Source organism: Pavona decussata, unplaced genomic scaffold (assembly GCF_977016875.1).
Source record: "Pavona decussata unplaced genomic scaffold, jaPavDecu1.1 SCAFFOLD_371, whole genome shotgun sequence".
NCBI classification, from domain to species: Eukaryota; Metazoa; Cnidaria; class Anthozoa; order Scleractinia; family Agariciidae; genus Pavona; species Pavona decussata.
In genome coordinates, this window is record NW_028145747.1 from 1557203 (window position 1) to 1576473 (window position 19271).

At 37.5% G+C, this 19271-nt stretch overlaps 1 protein-coding gene across 1 annotated transcript in view; it reads left to right on the forward strand.

Annotated features, from left to right (window-relative positions):
* Nucleotides 1-13817, forward strand: part of LOC146452406 (uncharacterized) — a 96043-nt gene extending 82226 nt beyond the window's left edge. Inside the window, exons 6-7 of the mRNA XM_085097929.1 lie at nucleotides 12647-12772; nucleotides 13633-13817. Coding sequence (XP_084954055.1) covers nucleotides 12647-12673 — 27 coding nt within the window. The 3' untranslated portion in view covers nucleotides 12674-12772; nucleotides 13633-13817. The remainder of the gene's footprint in view (nucleotides 1-12646; nucleotides 12773-13632) is intronic.
* The last annotated feature ends 5454 nt before the right edge of the window (nucleotides 13818-19271 follow it).

The window sequence follows — 19271 nt, forward strand, 5'->3', positions numbered from 1 at the left end:
AGTTAAGAGAGTAAGAAAAATTCACCGTCGTTTGCTCATGTTCTCCCTTAATGCCTTAGATTAGGTCATTTCACGTTGTTGTTTTGTGGAGGACGGCAAAGAAATGTACCAAAATTTAATTGCGGAGCGATTGTTTTTGCTCAAACGTTGTTGCTACCGTCGTCGTTGCTTAACAGGGTTCCCAGACTTATTTGGCGCTCGGATAAAAATGTTTGAAAAAATCATAACTCAGTCAATATTGCTGCTACTAAAACAATTCTGGCCCTTACAAAAATTTTAACACTTTAACACTTGGTTGTGGCCTGAAATATTAAAGTGTTTAAAACTTGTGCGTGTTTATAGAGTCCAAGCGCATTGAAGCAGAGCGGCGCAAATGCGTTGCATGTACACGGCTCCAAAACAAAATGTTCAAAAACTAATTTCTCTGCGAATATTGGTGGCATCGAAACGTTTAAAGTATCTGTGTACAGCTTGAAACACGTAACATAAACAAAAAATATCGATAGTTGCCTGGAAGAAAGCATTTTCGTTTCCAAAGGATTTGTAAACGGCCTTCAAATTACAGGTCATGATAATTTTTTGGTGTAATAGCAACTGAGCGGCCCGGAGAAAAATGTTTGGAAATTCAAAACTGTATCAATTCTGCTCCTGTAGTAATAATTCTAGTCTCTATAAAATAAACTTTAACAAATGGAGAATACGGGAAAATAGTCTTTGGTGTTTGGTAGAATTATTTCAGAGCTTTTAAACTTGTGTGTGTTTACAACCACATGAGAGCCGTGTGGTGCGAATGAGAAAAACACGGCCACGAAAAAATATTTTTTCAAAAATTAATTTAATAAACGATTAAAGTATCTGTGTACAGCTTGAAACACGTAACATAATGAAAAATTATCGATTGTTGTCTGGAAGAAAGCATTTTCGTTTACAAATGACCTGTAAACGGCCGTCGAATAAAGTAAACATGATATTTTCTGCGAGAGCAAGATAGCGCCCAGGGAAAAATGTTTGGAATTTTAAAACTGTGTCAATTCTGCTCCTATAGTAAGTAATAGTTCTAGTCTCTATTTTAAAATAAACGTTAACAAATGGCGAATACGGGAAAATAATCTTTGGCTTTTGGTAGAATTATTTCAGAGCTTTTAAATTCGTGTGTGTTTACAGACACATGAGAGCCGTGCGATGCGAATGAAAAAAACGGCCACGAAACAAAATGTTCAAATCCGTGAATCCGTGAATATTAGAGAAATCGCGGAGCTCTGTACGGCACGCAGCGTAGAGTGCCCACAAAGTTTATTCCATACATTAGTAGATTGGTGTTAGTACTTTTGAGTTAAAATAGACTTGACCCTAAGTCAGGTCCCACATTTGTGAAAATAGGCTTTAACTACATGTATGCCACGTTTAATGCATCCTGAAGTTTAGCAGGAGGTATTTTGAAAAAATTGTAACAGTCAAAATTTCACAGAAAACAAAAGTTGAACATTTAAGTTGTTATTGACAAATGGAATTTCAATTTGTAAAATATTCAAGCTTTTTGAGCCAGGAATGACGTTTTGCCAGCGCCGGCAATGTATAGATAAATTGTAGAGTCCCCAAACTTAAGGTAAATTGGGTAGTTTTGGGGTCACCTTGTAAACCGTCTCGCCAACAACGAAAAAAAAAAAAAAACGCATTGAGCTCAGTAAATGTGATATTTGATTATGGGATATAATGATTGATGTTCGTAGAAAAAATCAGGCAAAATCCGGTGAGGGTAAAAGGCGGAAAGAGTTTGCGGAATGGTATGTGGAATGGCGGGCGGAAAGGCATAATTATGCGAAATACGATTTACGCGGTATATAAATTAACTGAAGAGCGCGTCATGTTTTCGCGCCAATTTTATAAGAGCAGCAGCTTTTTTGATGCCGCGGACTCTTGGTCAATATTAACAACAATTCGAGGATTTGATCGTCTGATTGTTGATTTGGAAGAAGTGAGAGTAAAGAAAACGATGAAAACTGTTTATAGTTTTTGCATTCAAGAAACTATGAGTAAATCCGTAGTAAATTAAATTTCCTGTTTACTTTACTCCATGCGACTTCGGTTGACAAAAATAACGTGGCAGCGTGAAGTCTTCTCAGGACAAAGATTGATCCTTTACCGAGTGCAAATAATAAACCTTTTTTTTCTTTTTTTTTAAACCCTCGGTGAAAGATCAATTCTCATACCCTGTATCCTCGCTGATTCATTTATCATGAGCGGGAAAATGAACAACAATTTGACCAAAATGCATTTGTGATAAGAATAGTTTCACAACTTTTGAAACAACCAGTGTCGATAATTAGACACCATACTTGTCATCTGCTTTTTTGCTCTAGGGCTTTTTCGCTTTTAAATCTCATTTTAGGTTGGGACGTCTGGTACTGAAAGACCTTAGTTAAAGACGGATATGTTTAGTTCGATAACGCGTAACTGAACTATAGCTACCTGAATCGCCGTATTACACCTTTTGCTGTTCATTACGAGAAAATACGCATCCATTTGCGTAAAATGGCGACCAATTGCGCGAAGACACATTCATTAGCGCCAAACAACGAACATTTGCGCTTAACTCAGATTCAATAACGATTTTTGCATTTTTATCAACATTCAAAAACACTTTTGGGCATTCTTATGCGTCATTCGACATACAAAAGAGAAAAATATACTTTCATTTGCGCCAATATTCAAGTCATTAACACCATCTTGAAAGTCAATAGAGGTAATAGACAAACATTAACGTGTATAAACCATTTATTAACATTTTTATCACACTGTTTGAAATTCAATAGCATTCCTGGACTGCATTAGTGTGGATAAGACAAATAATAATGCGCTTGTACAAACAATTGAGCGTTCTATAGATTCAATATACAAAAATGGATTTTCAATTGAACAATACCTAATTTACAAGACTTTTACATTGACAGTGTGATGTACACAAAATTTTCTGATGCTTTTATCCCATTCTGCACTTCACAAATGTTACTTAACCTGTTTGTCAAGTGCAGAATGGGATAAAAGCATCAGAAAATTTTGTACAGTTCATTCACTTCGTAAGGGTTTCCTGACCTCTGGCAAAATGCCACGAATCTAAAAGTGCGCAATGATACCGCTTCATGCAGACCTATCTGTCAAGATGTTTGAATAGAGAGCTTATTGAAGGGTAAACTAAAATTGAGAACAAAATAATTATTTGAAATTGTACTGTTCAATTGAAAATCGATTTTTGTATATTGAATCTAAAGAACGCTCAATTGTTCGTACAAGCGCATTAATATTTGTCTTATCCACACTAATGCCGTCCAGGAATGCTATTGAATTTCAAACAGTGTGATAAAAATGTTAATAAATGGTTTATACACGTTAATGTTTGTCTATTACCTCTATTGACTTTCAAGATGGTGTTAATGACTTGAATATTGGCGCAAATGAAAGTATATTTTTCTCTTTTGCATGTCGAATGACGCATAAGAATGCCCAAAAGTGTTTTTGAATGTTGATAAAAATGCAAAAATCGTTATTGAATCTGAGTTAAGCGCAAATGTTCGTTGTTTGGCGCTAATGAATGTGTCTTCGCGCAATTGGTCGCCATTTTACGCAAATGGATGCGTATTTTCTCGTAATGAACAGCAAAAGGTGTAAATAGCTAGGTAGCTGGCAATCTCGTACCCAGAGTCTTCAGGCTTTTTGGTCAGCGGGGCAAAGCCGGGAAGACTCTGGGGACATCGAATTTTATTACCGCAGGATTTCTGCGGTAAAACAATGGAAACCGTTTCGGAACAGCCAATCAAAAAAATTGAATTTTTTCGATGTCCCCAGAGTCTTCCCGGCGTTGCCCCGCTGACCAAAAAGCCTGAAGACTCTGGGTACGAGATTGGGTAGCTAGCTCAGCAGCTCAACAGGGACTTGCGCACTCGTCGCTCGACGAAAATGTAAGGTGAGAAAAAGTAGAACATATTTTTCCCATGAGTTATACAAATTGTAACCGTCAAAGAGTCTGATAAAATGACCGAGTTTAAATATAAAATTTCTCACATAATAGTTTTGGCCTTGGACCGATGTTATTTCTCCAGTCTGGTGTTGCTTTTTGTCTAGGCTACTCGCTGCCACGTTCTTTTTGCCAACTAGAATCTTAATTTATTCTTAGTTCCTTGAATGCGAAACTTCATCGATTTCTTCACTGTCACTTCCTAACCAGCGATCAGACATGTTCTATCCCAGGCGTATATTTTCTAATCCTAGATCTGTTGTTTGGTTGTTTAATAGTCCGCAACATCGAAAAAACTGCTGCTCTTATAAAATTGGCGCGAAAACAGGATGCGCTCTTCAGTTAATTTATTTCCCGCGTAAATCGTATTTCGCATAATTATGCCATTCTTCACGCCATTCCACATACTATTCCGCAAACTCTTTCCTCCTTTTACCCTCACCGGGCAAAATCGGTGAAAAGCCGAAATTTGACTTATCCGTTCTAACGCAGACAGCCTCTAAAAACGTCTCGCCATGAAGACCGCGAGACTTTATCCTAATTGTTATGGACACTATAGGTTAACAGTAAATTTTTGCCAATTAAAATGTGTTACAGAAATTATTAAAATGATAGTTAAAACGTTTCTCTGGTTAAAAATTAAATATGTATACGTATAGAAAACACAATTTTTTAAAAAACCCAACGTTTCGGACAAAACTTCGGCCTTCATCAGGGGATAGTGATTAGAATTTTACTTTTTAAATTTCTTATCACTTCCCCTGATGAAGGCTGAAGTTTTGGCCGAAACGTTGGGTATTTTAAAAATTTGATTTTTTAACGTACATATATTTTTAACCAGAGAAACGTTTTAACTATCATGAATAAACGTGGTTTCAGGTCCATTTTTAAAAGTTTACCCTATAATTATGTAACTAACTCTACGAATGTAGAAACTGCGTTAAACTTTGAGAATTATTTAGAGCAGAGATATATGCTACTTACAAACAACTTCGCTTCTAAGAGGGTACTGTCAAAAAGGCGTGCCACCTTCTGAAAAGCAGTTGAGGCACTTAGTGGTTACGATCTCAATTAAGCAAGTTAGTAACTAAGAGAACTCCATTTATTTGAAGGCAGCCTCACCTCTGTTAGCACTTATTACGTTTTCTTTTTCATTATGTTCCAAGGATGCTGCTGGTGTGTCTGATTGCCAACTTCAACCCATTATGTCAGTTCACTATACTAAGTTCTCAGAAGGTCTGTGTGCAAGCTTTACTCCACCAGGAGTGGAACCATGACCTGTATCGACGCTGTATCCGGTGCTCGATAGCGTTGAACTGCAATGGCTCAGTGTGGTTTCCTACTTTACTAGCATCCGTGTTATTATGTTCATTTGGTAGTCTGCTTATTGTGCCGGAGTGGTTTCTTCTTCCACCTACAAAAAATTAAACCAGTCAGTACCTCCAACGAGTACGAATATAAAATGGCTTTCAGCGATTTTAAACTCGTCGGTGCAACGCGGGGGTTGTGCCCTGTGGAAAGGAGCAACTTTACATAGATACATAGATACATAGATACATACATATATACATACATACTTTATTTAGACTCCATTCAACAGGGACTTTCAGCAACAATGTTAACTATTACATAATAAAAAATTAAGAAAACAAAACTTATTTACGGTAATTTAATGAAATTCAAAATATGTTCAAAATTGTTCAAAAAATATATTAAAAATCATTTCGTATAAAACATATTATTTAAAAGTGTCCGCTTAAAACCATCATTTTCTTTAATGTTCTGTGTCGGTTCTTTTAAACAATATTTTTGTACGAAGTTTGCTCTGATTGCACATTCAAAGTGTTCATCGAGAATGCTTATGTTTTGTTTTTAGAATTGTTATTAATTGTACCATTTTACCTTTTTACAAATTACTAGATTGCGGAACGTGAAGAATGAATTACATTAAACATTCCGTTTCTATCTTATTCCAGAGTAGCCAGAGATCGAATTAAACTATAAAAAAATCTTCATTGTACTGGATGACATGTCCATTTAGGAGAAAATCGGGTAGATGTCAGCAAGGTTCGGATTACCACATTGGCAGATTTATGTAGGTAAAGATTACATTGACGTATTTTACCTTAGGAAGATGAAGAACGTACTTATAATGTGAGACATTACGCAATGGGTCCAGTTGAGAAGATGTTTTAAAAAGCAACATGTGCCCACCCCATCGTCTCATCATCTTAGCGGGAACTAAAAGCTTTGAAAGTTTTGTGAAATATGAAATGACTCCATCATAGTCGTGTTCTCGGAAGCGAGATGAAAACCGAGGCACCGTTCACTTTCAGTGGGGTAGGGTAGAAAAAGAAAATGCCTTTATTTGCAGTGAGTAAATTAAGTGAGTGGAAAGGATATCCCAAAAAAAGGCCACTTCGGAGGATTGAGGTGGAGCGGGGAGAGAGCGCTGAGTACAAATAATCATATTTTTAAAATTGCGTTGGCGTTGATCCCGCCCTGCTAATAGTGGCTAATAAGATTTTGCAGTTTCTCTCAAATAGTTTCCAATTCTGTATTGCGGATTCCGCCTTCCAGATGACCGGATCCTTGTATTCCACAGTTTTGGGATTTATTGCTTTGCATACGCCTTCCACTGGCGAAAACCGATCCGCAGTAGGGTAGGGCGGGGCAGTGGTGCAGCTTTTGAACTTAGCTGAGGTTTTTGTCCAAATACCCATTGCAGGGAATTTGTGGATGGTCAAACGAGTCTCTAAATGTCTGAAAAAATTTGTCAGACAGTCCACTAAAACGGTCAAAAATCTATATTGCGTCACATTCCTCGACTGTACCTCTCCTTTTCCTCACAGGAGGCGGGGTATGGTCAATTAAGGTTTGGTGCATAGTTAATTTCCGTGACTTCTTCAATGCAAGAAGACAATTTTGGGGAAAATTTGGGAACTTTTTCGTCGACACAAATTGAATTTGCAGGGAGACAAAACTTATATACATTGAAAGCATTTCATGTGGTCTTCAGTTTGCGATCGAGGAATAAAGATTCTGATCCCAGCAAGAAAGATCAGCCTTCAGAGAAGATTAGCTGTTTGCATGAACCGGCAGAGAAGGTCAGTATGGCGTATCGCTGTAGTTGTTTAAAGGAGGAGTCCTCATGTATTACAGTTCGTTCAACCCTAAAACCCCTACGAATCAAAAGACTTTTCAGAACTCAAAACCTTAGAGCAAGGATAGTGGACTCAAACCACCAGAAGTTTTTCAGTGATTAAGACAATTTGAATACATTTTCCTATATAAACAAGGTGAGAGGGAACATTGGGTCATGGTATTAAAAGAATAGGCGAAAATTGCATATTTATTTTTCGCACAAATAAATAAAACAAATCAATTGCACCATGTGGAAATGTTTTGCAGTATCGTTAATACATATCTACGATGACTACAATTTAGGATTTCACTGAGGCGGTGACTACGCTGAACCAGTAACAGAATCTCTGATCGTGTTTGAATCATTTTTAATAATGACATATGCGACAGATTGATTCGATAAAACGTTGTCTTCTGGAACGGCTTTTGAGTTTTGCCGCATTTACTATTTCAAAAGGAAATGAATGGAACTGAATCGATGTTTCACTAATCCTGTTATTGCAATAGGCTTTGCTCAGTGTCGAATCTTTGCTCCATTTGAATTTTTCACCTTTAAGTAAATCGATTCAACATATACCAGTTGAATATTTATTGCGAAATAATGACATTTTCAGTAGAAAAAAGCAAGCATGTTTTGCGGCGTGCCCATAGCATGCAAATGCTTGACTTTATGCTGTAGCCGTAAACAGAGACTCTACTGATTGATACAAACAATCAGTTATGTGGTAATTATATGTTCTGTTTTGTTTTGGGTTTAATCTATAGCTAAATTCTTTTACTTGCAATTGACCGCTAGAATTTAAATTTTAATCACGGTTTTAGAACTACAGTGGCTCATTTCGTGAATGGATTCGCTATTGGTGAGATCTTCTAGAACGAAGAAAGGCTTCTGTGGAATGATGCCAATTTATACAAAAAGGTCATGCAGAAGACAACCGCACGTTTTCCACTGCGCGAAGGTGCATTCGTTGTGCTTTTGAAGGCATTTTTTATTGCTCCTAACTGAAACTCAATGTTATTCCTTTTACGAGTACCAAATAATTTGTGTTAATTGCGACGGAGGCCACATGCCTCGCTTAATATAAGCTGACCTGCGGTTTGTGCATGAACTTGTAGGACTAGTGGCTTTCCGTGGCAGGCAGAGAAGATGTTTTTAGCCACTGCTTAGCCGAGGGACTGATCATGAGTAAAAAGATTATTAAACTAAAATAAAAAAAGAGGTGAAAGAGGGTCGTGGATTGTGTGTGTTAAACAACAGTAGGCTAATGGCGGCAAATGATTTAAATTTTTAACTTTCTTCCAGATTACCAACCTCAGGTTTTTATTGTGAACGTCCTTCGCTACGTGTTCCCTAATTATAAAAGAATAATTTACTCGGTTTTCATTTGTCCGTCTGTCACGTTTAAAGATAGCTGATACACTTGCGTGTGAATCAAATCATTCACTAGCTCATCCATTCTTTATTTCGTAGTAATTATACGTTCTGTTTCTTTTTGGTTCAACCTATCGCTAAATTCTAGTATGACCGCGAGAATCTTTATAATTGTTTTGAATTTTGATATTTTTAGAACTATTGTGACTCGTTTCGCGAGCGGAGATCTTCTAGAGGGAAGAAGGTTGAAATGATAGCAATTTATGCAAAAACTGACATGAGGTCATGGCCAGAAGACAACCGCGTCTACTTCACTGCGCGAAGGTACATTGACTGTGCTTTTGAAGCAGATTTATTACTTTTAACTGAAAATAAATGTTCCTCCCTTTAGGAGTATAAAATAATTTGTCTTAATTGTGACCGAGGCCGCATTAAAACTTGCAGTTTGTGCATGAACTTGTAGGACTAGTGGCTTTCCGTGTAGTCAGATTAATCATTTGGAGTACTAGAGGCAGTGAAGATGTTTTTAGCCACTGTTTAGCCGAGGGACTGATCATGGGTAAAAAGATGATTAAATTTGCGGTGGAAGAGGTGCGTGGATTATTCAAGTGAAAATGTGAGAGGTCATGAAAACTCCAATAACCAGTGAATTAGTCTTCAAGATACCGATTAAAGTATATATGTGACTGTGTTAAACAACAATAGGCTCATGGCCGCAATTCGGAAATGATTTAATTTTCAGGTTTTTACTGTGAAAGTCCTTCGCTACGTGTTACCTAATTTTAAAAAGGGAATTTCCTCGGTCTTAATTTTTCCGTCTGTCACGTTTCAAGATAACTGATGCACTAGCGCGTGAATCAAATAGACCAAATAATTCACTAGCTCATCCATTCTTGATTTCCTAAAAATTAATCACTGGGGAAATAACTTGCGAGTCGATCCTGTTAGTTTGTCTTCAGCATAGTATTTTTTGTTCGAATGACGTTTTTACCAGAGAAAGCAAGCATGTTTTGCGGCATGCCCAGAGCAAATACTTGACTATATACTGGAGCGTAAACAGAGACTTCTATCGATCGATACAAACGCAATTATGTGGTAATTATATCTTCTGTTTCTCTTTGGGTTCAATCTATAGCTAAATTCTAGTATGTCTGCTAGAATCCTTATAAATGTTTTATATTTTGATACTTTTAGAACCACAGTGGCACGTTTCGTGAATGGAGATCTTCTAGAACGAAGAAGGTTGGAATGATAGCAATTTAATATGGAATGAAAAGGTCATAGCCAGAAGACAACCGCGTCTAGTCCACTGCGCGAAGGTACATTGACTGTGCTTTTGAAGCACATTTATTACTTCTAACTGAAAATAAATGTTCCTCCCTTTAGGAGTATAAAATAATTTGTCTTAATTGTGACCGAGGCCGCATTAAAACTTGCAGTTTGTGCATGAACTTGTAGGACTAGTGGCTTTCCGTGTAGTCAGATTAATCCTTTGGAAAACTAGAGGCAGTGAAGATGTTTTTAGCCACTGTTTAGCCGAGGGACTGATCATGGGTAAAAAGATGATTAAATTTGCGGTGGAAGAGGTGCGTGGATTATTCAAGTGAAAATGTGAGAGGTCATGAAAACTCCAATAACCAGTGAATTAGTCTTCAAGATACCGATTAAAGTATATATGTGACTGTGTTAAACAACAATAGGCTCATGGCCGCAATTCGGAAATGATTTAATTTTCAGGTTTTTACTGTGAAAGTCCTTCGCTACGTGTTACCTAATTTTAAAAAGGGAATTTCCTCGGTCTTAATTTTTCCGTCTGTCACGTTTCAAGATAACTGATGCACTAGCGCGTGAATCAAATAGACCAAATAATTCACTAGCTCATCCATTCTTGATTTCCTAAAAATTAATCACTGGGGAAATAACTTGCGAGTCGATCCTGTTAGTTTGTCTTCAGCATAGTATTTTTTGTTCGAATGACGTTTTTACCAGAGAAAGCAAGCATGTTTTGCGGCATGCCCAGAGCAAATACTTGACTATATACTGGAGCGTAAACAGAGACTTCTATCGATCGATACAAACGCAATTATGTGGTAATTATATCTTCTGTTTCTCTTTGGGTTCAATCTATAGCTAAATTCTAGTATGTCTGCTAGAATCCTTATAAATGTTTTATATTTTGATACTTTTAGAACCACAGTGGCACGTTTCGTGAATGGAGATCTTCTAGAACGAAGAAGGTTGGAATGATAGCAATTTAATATGGAATGAAAAGGTCATAGCCAGAAGACAACCGCGTCTAGTCCACTGCGCGAAGGTACATTGACTGTGCTTTTGAAGCACATTTATTACTTCTAACTGAAAACAAATGTTCCTCCCTTTAGGAGTATAAAATAATTTGTCTTAATTGTGACCGAGGCCGCATTAAAACTTGCAGTTTGTGCATGAACTTGTAGGACTAGTGGCTTTCCGTGTAGTCAGATTAATCCTTTGGAAAACTAGAGGCAGTGAAGATGTTTTTAGCCACTGTTTAGCCGAGGGACTGATCATGGGTAAAAAGATGATTAAATTTGCGGTGGAAGAGGTGCGTGGATTATTCAAGTGAAAATGTGAGAGGCCATGAAAATTCCAGTAACAAGTGAATTAGTCTTCAAGATACCGATTAAAGTATATCATGTGTGTTAAACAACAGTAGGGTCATGGCCGCAAATGATTTTATTTTAAACTTACTTTAAGATTGCCAACTTCAGGTTTTTACTGCGAAAGTCCTTCGCTACGTGTTAAACCTGATTTTAAAAAGAGAATTTTCTCGGGGTTGACTTTTTCTGTCCGTCACGTTTCAAGATAGCTGATGCACTTGCGTGTGAATCAAATCATTCACTACCTCATCCATTCTTGATATCATAAAAAACTAATCACTAGAGAAATAACTTGCGAGTCGAACCTGTTAGTTTGTCTTCAGCATAGTATTTTTTTTTTGCGAATGACGTTTTTACCAGAGAAAGCAAGCATGTTTTGCGGCATACCCATAGCAATTCAGTCTTGACCTTATACTGGAGCTTAAACAGAGACTCTATCGATCGATACAAACGGAATTATGTGGTAATTATATGCTCTGTTTCTTTTTGGGTTCAATCTATAGCTAAATTCTAGTATGACAGCTAGAATCCTAATAAATGTTTTATATTTTGATATGTTTAGAAGCACAGTGGCCCGTTTCGAGAATGAAGATCTTCTAGAACGGAGAAGGTGGAATGATGCCAATTTAAAGTGCACAAATTAGGTCTTGCAGAAGCGTGTACTCCTCTGCGCGAAGGTGCATTTGCTGTGCTTTTGAAGGCATTTTTTAATTATTGATTTCGTAGTGAAAGTAAATGTTCTTCACTTTAGGAGTATAAAATAATTTGTCTCAATTGCGACCGAGGCCGTATGCCTCGCTTAATATAAAACCTGTAGTTTGTGCATGAACTTCTGGGACTAGTAGCTTTCGTTTAGAGGCAGTGAAGATGTTTTTAGCCTCTGTCTAGCCGAGGTACTGACCATGATTAAAAAGATTATTAAATTAAAAAAAAATTGAGGTGAAAGAGGGTCGTGGATTATGTTTGTGACAATAATAGGCTCATGGCCGTAAATGATTTAATCAAGTTTAACTTACTTCAAGATTGCCAACTTTAGGCTTTTATTGCGAACGTCTTTCGTTACGTGTTACCTAATTTTAAGAAGATAATTTTCTCGGTCTTCATTTGTCCGTCTTTCACGTTTCAAGATGGACTTGCGTGTGAATCAAATCATTCACTAGATCATCTATTTTTGATTTCGTAAAAATTTAATACTTGGGAAATAACGTGCGAGTGGAACATGTTAGTTTGTCTTCCGCATAGTATTTTTTTTTGCGAATAACGTTTTTACCGGAGAAAGCAAGCGTGTTTTTTGCGGCATGGCCATGGAAATTGCTTGACTTTATGCTGGAGCGTAAACATGCAGAGACTCTATCTATTATTACAAACAATCGGTTATGTGGTGATTATACGTTCTGTTTCGTTTTCGGTTCAATCTATAGCTAAATTTTAGTATGATCCGGCTAGAATCCTAATAAATGTTTTGAATTTTGATATTTTTAGAACCACAGTGGCTCGTTTCGTGAATAGAGATATTCTAGAGCGAAGAAGGTTGAGGTGATAATAACAATTTATGCAAAAACTGAGGTCATGGCCAGAAGACAACCGCGTCTACTTCACTGCGCGAAGGTACATTCACTGTGGTTTTGAAGCACATTTATTACTTCTAACTGAAAATAAATGTTTCTCCCTTTAGGAGTATAAAATAATTTGTCTTAATTGTGACCGAGGCCGCATTAATACTTGCAGTTTGTGCATGAACTTGTACGACTTGTGGCTTTCCGTGTAGTCAGATTAATCCTTTGGAATACTAGAGGCAATGAAGATGTTTTTAGCCACTGTTTAGCCGAGGGAATGATGTGAGTAAAAAGATCATTAAATGTGAGGTGGAAGAGGTGCGTGGATTATTATGTGAGAGGTCATGAAAACTCCAGTAACAAGTCAAAGTCATTCAAGATACCGATTAAAGTATATATGTGTGTGTTAAACAACAATAGTCTCATGGCCGCCAATGATTTTATTTTAAACTTACTTCAAAATTGCCAACTTTAGGTTTTTACTGAGAAGGTCCTTCGCTACGTGTTAAACCTGATTTTAGAAAGAGAATTTTCCCGGTGTTCACTTTTTCCGTCTGTCACGTTTCAAGATAGCTGATGCTCTTGCGTGTGAATCAAATCATTCACTAGCTCATCCATTCTTGATTTCGTGAAAATTAATCACTTGGGAAATAACTTGCGAGTCGATCCTGTTAGTTTGTCTTCAGCATAGTATTTTTATTTTTGCGAATGACGTTTTTACCAGAGAAAGCAAGCATGTTTTGCGGCATGCCCATAGCAAATACTTTACTTTATACTGGAGCGTAAACAGAGGCTTCTATCGATTGATACAATCGCAATTATGTGGTAATTATATGTTCTGTTCAATCTATGGCTAAATTCTAGTATGACTGCTAGAATCCTAATGAATGTTTTATATTTTGATATTTTTAGAACCACAGTCTCCCGTTTTGTGAGAGGAGATCTTCTAGAACGAAGAAGGTGGAATGATGCCAATTTAATGTGCACAAATTAGATTTTGCAGAAGCGTGTATTCCACTGCGCGAAGGTGCATTCGCTGTGCTTTTGAAGGCATTTTTTATTACTTATTTCTTGCTGAAAGTAAATGTTCTTCACTTTAGGAGTATAAAATAATTTGTCTCAATTGCGACCGAGGACGCATGCCTCGCTTAATATAAAACCTGCAGTTTGTGCATGAACTTGTGGGACTAGTAGCTTTTCGCGTAGAGGCAGTAAAGATGCTTTTAGCTACTGTTTAGCTGACCATGAGTAAAAAGATTATTAGGGTTAAAAAAAATTGGGGTGAAAGAGGTGCGTGGATTATTCAAGTGAAAATGTGAGACGTCATGAAAACTTCACTGAGTAACCAGTGGAATAGTCTTCAAGATACCGATTAAAGTGTATCATGTGTGTCAAAAAACAATAGGCTCATGGCTGCAAATTATTTAATTTTTAACTTACTTCAAGATTTCCAACTTTAGGCTTTCACTGAGAAAGTCGTTTGCTGCGTGTTACCAGAGAAAGCAAGCATGTTTTGCGGCATGCCCATAGCAAATGCTTGACTTCATGCTGGAGCGTAAACAGAGACTCTATCGATCGATACACACAATCACTTATGTGGCAATTATTTGTGTTCTGTTTCTTTTTAGGTTCAATCTATTGCTAAATTCTAGTATGACCGCTAAAATCCTAATAAATGTTTAGAATTTTGTTATTTGTAGAACCACAGTGGTTCGTTTTGTGAGTGGATATATTGTGTAGAACGAAGAAAGGTGGAATGATGCCAGTTTACATGAAAAGGTCATGCAGACAACCGCGTCAACTTCAGTGCGCGAAGGTGCCGCCATTCACTCTGCTTTTGAAGGTATATTTTATTACCTCTAACTGAAACTGAATGTTCTTTCCTTTACTGAGTATAAAATAATTTGTCCTAATTGTGACCGAGGCCGCATTAAAACTTGCAGTTTGTGCCTGAACTTGTAGGAATAGTGGCTTTCTGTGTAGTATTAATCCTGAATAGAGACAGTATCTGAAATTAAAGCAGGGGAAGAATAAACTAACGTGACCATAGTTCTTTGTGGGATAGTAGGTAAATGTTACCAGAGCTGAGAAACTAAATGTATATATATGTATATATTTTAAAGCAATCAACAGGGAACAATTTGTACAATTCCATAAGCTGCAAGCCCAATAGAAAAATCTCGTCCAAATTAACAGTTACTTTAAACCAACGAAACTTCTTACTAGGTAACCTAAGACTACCTGTTTTGGGCCTTGTGGTCTAAGTAGGTTAATTTTTGCATATGAATCAAATTCCGTGCAATTCGCTTGCGTGCCATCTTTTGCGATGATCAATACGGAATGAGGAGTCTTAACCCTTCTTAATGACCTTCGAAATACTTTAAACTTCAGTGTTTATCAAACTGACCGACTTGTTGCCGAACAGTTGCCGCCAGAGTTATAATAGACTGTAAATTCAATTGTCTGTCATGAATTGCAATCATCCTCTTCTTTTGAAACGGGAAATTATCCATTCCTATGTGACGATTTTCTGCAAGTTTGCACCCGGCCACTAGCGAGCAAAAATAGAGACACTCTACAAATCACACAGAGGATGAAGTATAATGATTTAACATTAGAATTAAAACACATAAATGTATATTTTGAATTAGCTCAAGGTATTTAGGTTATTTTCTTTAAGACTTTAAGACTTAAGAGTTGACTTTATTGGGCAGCCAAAACAACAAAAACAGCAACATATGCAAAAGGAAGAAAACTGTTACTTCTGCAGACGAAAAAAATGTTTATTTGTCACTAGTAGAATTGTTCGATTCAAACAGGCTTTTTTGTATTCGATGCTGTACATACATACGTATAAAAATACATACACTTTATTTGATAACGCAGGCTGATGTGGACCTGCCTAAAGTAAACTAACGAATTTACAGGAAGAAAATAATGACAAAAAATGTGTTAGAACATGTGAGCGAATGTGTATTACGTATGTATGATTAAGAAGACTAAAAGGAGATGGATTATTGAGAATAAAAATGGAGTCAAGAATAATAAAAGGAGTCATTCTTGTTCATAAGGAGGGAGCCCTCTTTATCGAAGCTAAAGTCATTGATGGTTTTGTAAGCGTTTTTTGAAGGTGTCGACGTTATCACAGTTCTTGACTTTGCCGGGGAGAGCATTCGATATCATAGTACCTCTGTGCTGAAGAGAAAGTCTTCCTAATTCTTTATAAGGCCATGTGTAGTTCAAGTTGTTTTGTTCGTCGTTTCTTATGCTTTTTCTCTCTCAATACAAAGAAACCTTGGATCTGTGTTGGCGCCGCGAGGTGATATACTTGATGGATGCGTTTAACAATTGATTTGTTGTATATAAAAAGGATAATGGCTGCCAACTGAGCATTTGGAGGACTTTCGTGTTGTCCGGGTCGATTGCTTGGTAATCGATGGATAAATTTAGCTGCTTTAACTTAAATGGCGGACTCCGTGAAGGAAATTTGATTTTTGTGATTGATGAGAAAGGGAAAAACGTTGACTTGGATCAATGTGAATCGATGGAACTCTTTAAATCAATTAAAGGAAGAATTCTCATGGCTTTTAATGGAAATTCCGTGTCGCTAAGGGATGTTTCGTAACATTTCTTCTTATGCTGTTGCTTCAAATGCAATTGTTCATCTTAACACTGTCACTAAGGGTAGTGCATTAGTTTGATGCATTACTGTTCGATGAGCACGAATTGTCGTGTAAAGTTCTACCACTTCCTTTTCTAATAATTAGTAAAAAGTGGGGATCTCCTTTTTCTGTCAAGTGCATGATTTGTGCCGAGTATATATCGACCGATATCTTACACAGAAGACCAGACAATTTGGCAAATAACAACATGCATGGATGTTCGGACAATTTTGTCTAATAAAAGGATACCAATATTCTTTGCTGATCAGTAAAGAGAAGTATGGAAAACTGAATAAGTCAGCTAAGGCAAGGTAAGACAAGCTGCTAATAAATTTCGTAACCTTTCAAAACCCCAGGTGAGGTTGAATTTCGCAGTGTCGTTCCTTCTGATTTTTATGTTGCTCATTGAAGAATTTGAAAAAGCCAGTTTTATGGCACTGACACGTAGTCAAACGCGATTGTCTAAAGAGATTCACTTTAAAGTCCATTGTTGATTCTGTAATCCTGAAGTTTGGGGTGCCGTTTCCTCTGGACGTTCTCGGCGTTACTATAGTTAACATATTCCGTGATTTTCGGCGCCCACCCTCCTGAGTGAAATGAAAATGGCCATCTCGATGGCGAAGACATCACTGCGTGGCATTAAGTTCCTAATCTTGCAAGGCAAATGTTCTCTAGTAATTGGCATGGCTTTTTTTCGATCAGTTGACATTTCGTAAACATTATCGTGGAGGCTTCACAGCCATATCCTGTTGATAGAAACTTTAGGTATATGTATGTTTCTTACAACATAATGATTTTCTTGAAAAATGTAACACGTTTAAGAGATAAACAAATCGCAGTACCAGTCAGTCAAAACTGTCTGGCATGATCGCAGTGTCTTCGCCCTTAGTTCCTTAATAGCCTCAACAAGGCAACTGTATTAATTCAGGCAATTCCTATCATTAATTGGCTACTGTTATGTCATTTGCTATAGGAACAAATGGACATATTTAACTTACGGGCAGTAATTGAACTAAAAATTCCCGCTTGAAGCCTTTCCCAGATGGAATCAGACTCTTGTTAGGCTGACGTCGTTTGGCTGCACCAGTTTAAAGCATTCAACAGTGATCCTGGCAAAGTCAAATCAGTCCAGCTGGATTATTTGTTTGATATCGTAATCCTTGAATCCGCACTTTAGTGGAAACAATCTCGCGTGAGTTAGGAATGGTTCCAAAGAGAGTCATATTTATAAGCAGCATTGTACGTTTGCATACGTAACCCATTAACAAATGACAAACTTGATTAATTTTTAAGTCTCGTGTTTCAGTAACAAACTCAAGGGCGTTGTAATGTTATGGTGATTGTGGTTGTTTTTTGACCAAAAGTACATTCATAAATATTCCTTAAATTGGAAATTCTGCATACAGCAGATTGTAACAGATCTAGATCACAGTAGGCCAGTAATTCGTTTGTACGATATCAGCTTCACAGTGATATACATCTCTTGCACAATGTTGGCTTGCAGGCCGCTTCGCTTTCAGTTTAATGTTGCCGTCTTTAATGAATGAATGCTCAACAACGGTGACACGAAGTTGTACTAGCGACATAACTTGGCGACTTCATGTCTTTCTAAGAGAGATTCCCCAAACTTGTCACAACGTAGCTCGGGCCGGGCTCATCTGAATTTGAAGTATCGATGAGATTAGTATATATCAGCGGCATGGAATCCTCCTCCTCCAAAGGGTCAGAAGCTGCCCCTTTATCGATCAAACGTCCCATTAAAGGCAGATATGGTCTTTATTCTGATCATATCCAGCCACTGGGCTTGGCTCGTGTAAGAAAACCATATGCGCTCTGTGTTCTGTGTATTTCAAGTAGCCTTTGGATTAGCAAACCGTTCCGATTGGCAAAGAGAAATTTGGTTGGGCATGTCTTTCCTCTCTCTTTGTAGGGGATGAATCCAGTTCTTTCTCTGTTCAGGCCGGTCATGTTGTTGTCCCACCCAATTGGGTTCGTATTGCTGATTATGTTAATATTAATATTGATTTGGTTTATTTTGCGCAAATATCAATCCAAGAAATTTTTATCTGCGCATTACGTTGACTCAATATGTTCTCTCAAAGCTTTAATCTGGAGGTGGTTACTCTATCTGCCCTGTTTCGGAGGATCTTGTTAGAACTACCTCTAGCAGCTATTATTTGGGCTGGACGACCTTAGCAGCCATTGCTTGAAAACAACGGCCTCTTCCATCTCTCCATCTCTGACTGCAATCTTTAACCTCAGTATTTCTTCTGTTTTTTCCCGACCTTTAGAAATTAAAACTGCGAAGGTTTCGCCGCTTCCCTAGGGTAGTTCGTTATTTGAACGATCCTATTATTTTACATTATAAGTTCTTGCTGTTGTCTGAATAATTATTGAGCAACAAGTACACCTAACTTTTGACGACGTCCTCTCGCAGCTCGAGTTGCTTCTGGATTCACAATTTGGTTTTCGAAGTTACTGCACGTGTGAGCTTGCTATCGTTGATCTTTTAGATCTTTCTCAGTGCTCTTCTATTTTTCTAAAACAACTCGTTGCGCCTTTGTGCAAGATCTGGATGGTCAAAGAGTATGAGAACCAAAGAGCGGCAAAAATAATTTCGGCAAAAAAATGTCCTCCTCTTCGCCATCCTCTTCATCTTCAGCAAGCACAAGTAGAACATCAGCAGCAAGATGTAGCACTATGGATCTCACCCTGTCAGCCTTCTTGCCTCTCAATGGTAGATTGTGGTGGTCTAAATACTTATTTAATTCTGCCACAGTGAGCTTCCCGGAGTTACCACCTTCCAATAATTTCAGATTCTGCAGTCGTAATCATGTACTGTGAGCTAGTACTCGCTGAATGCCCTTCTTCTTCTCTGTCTATACTGGG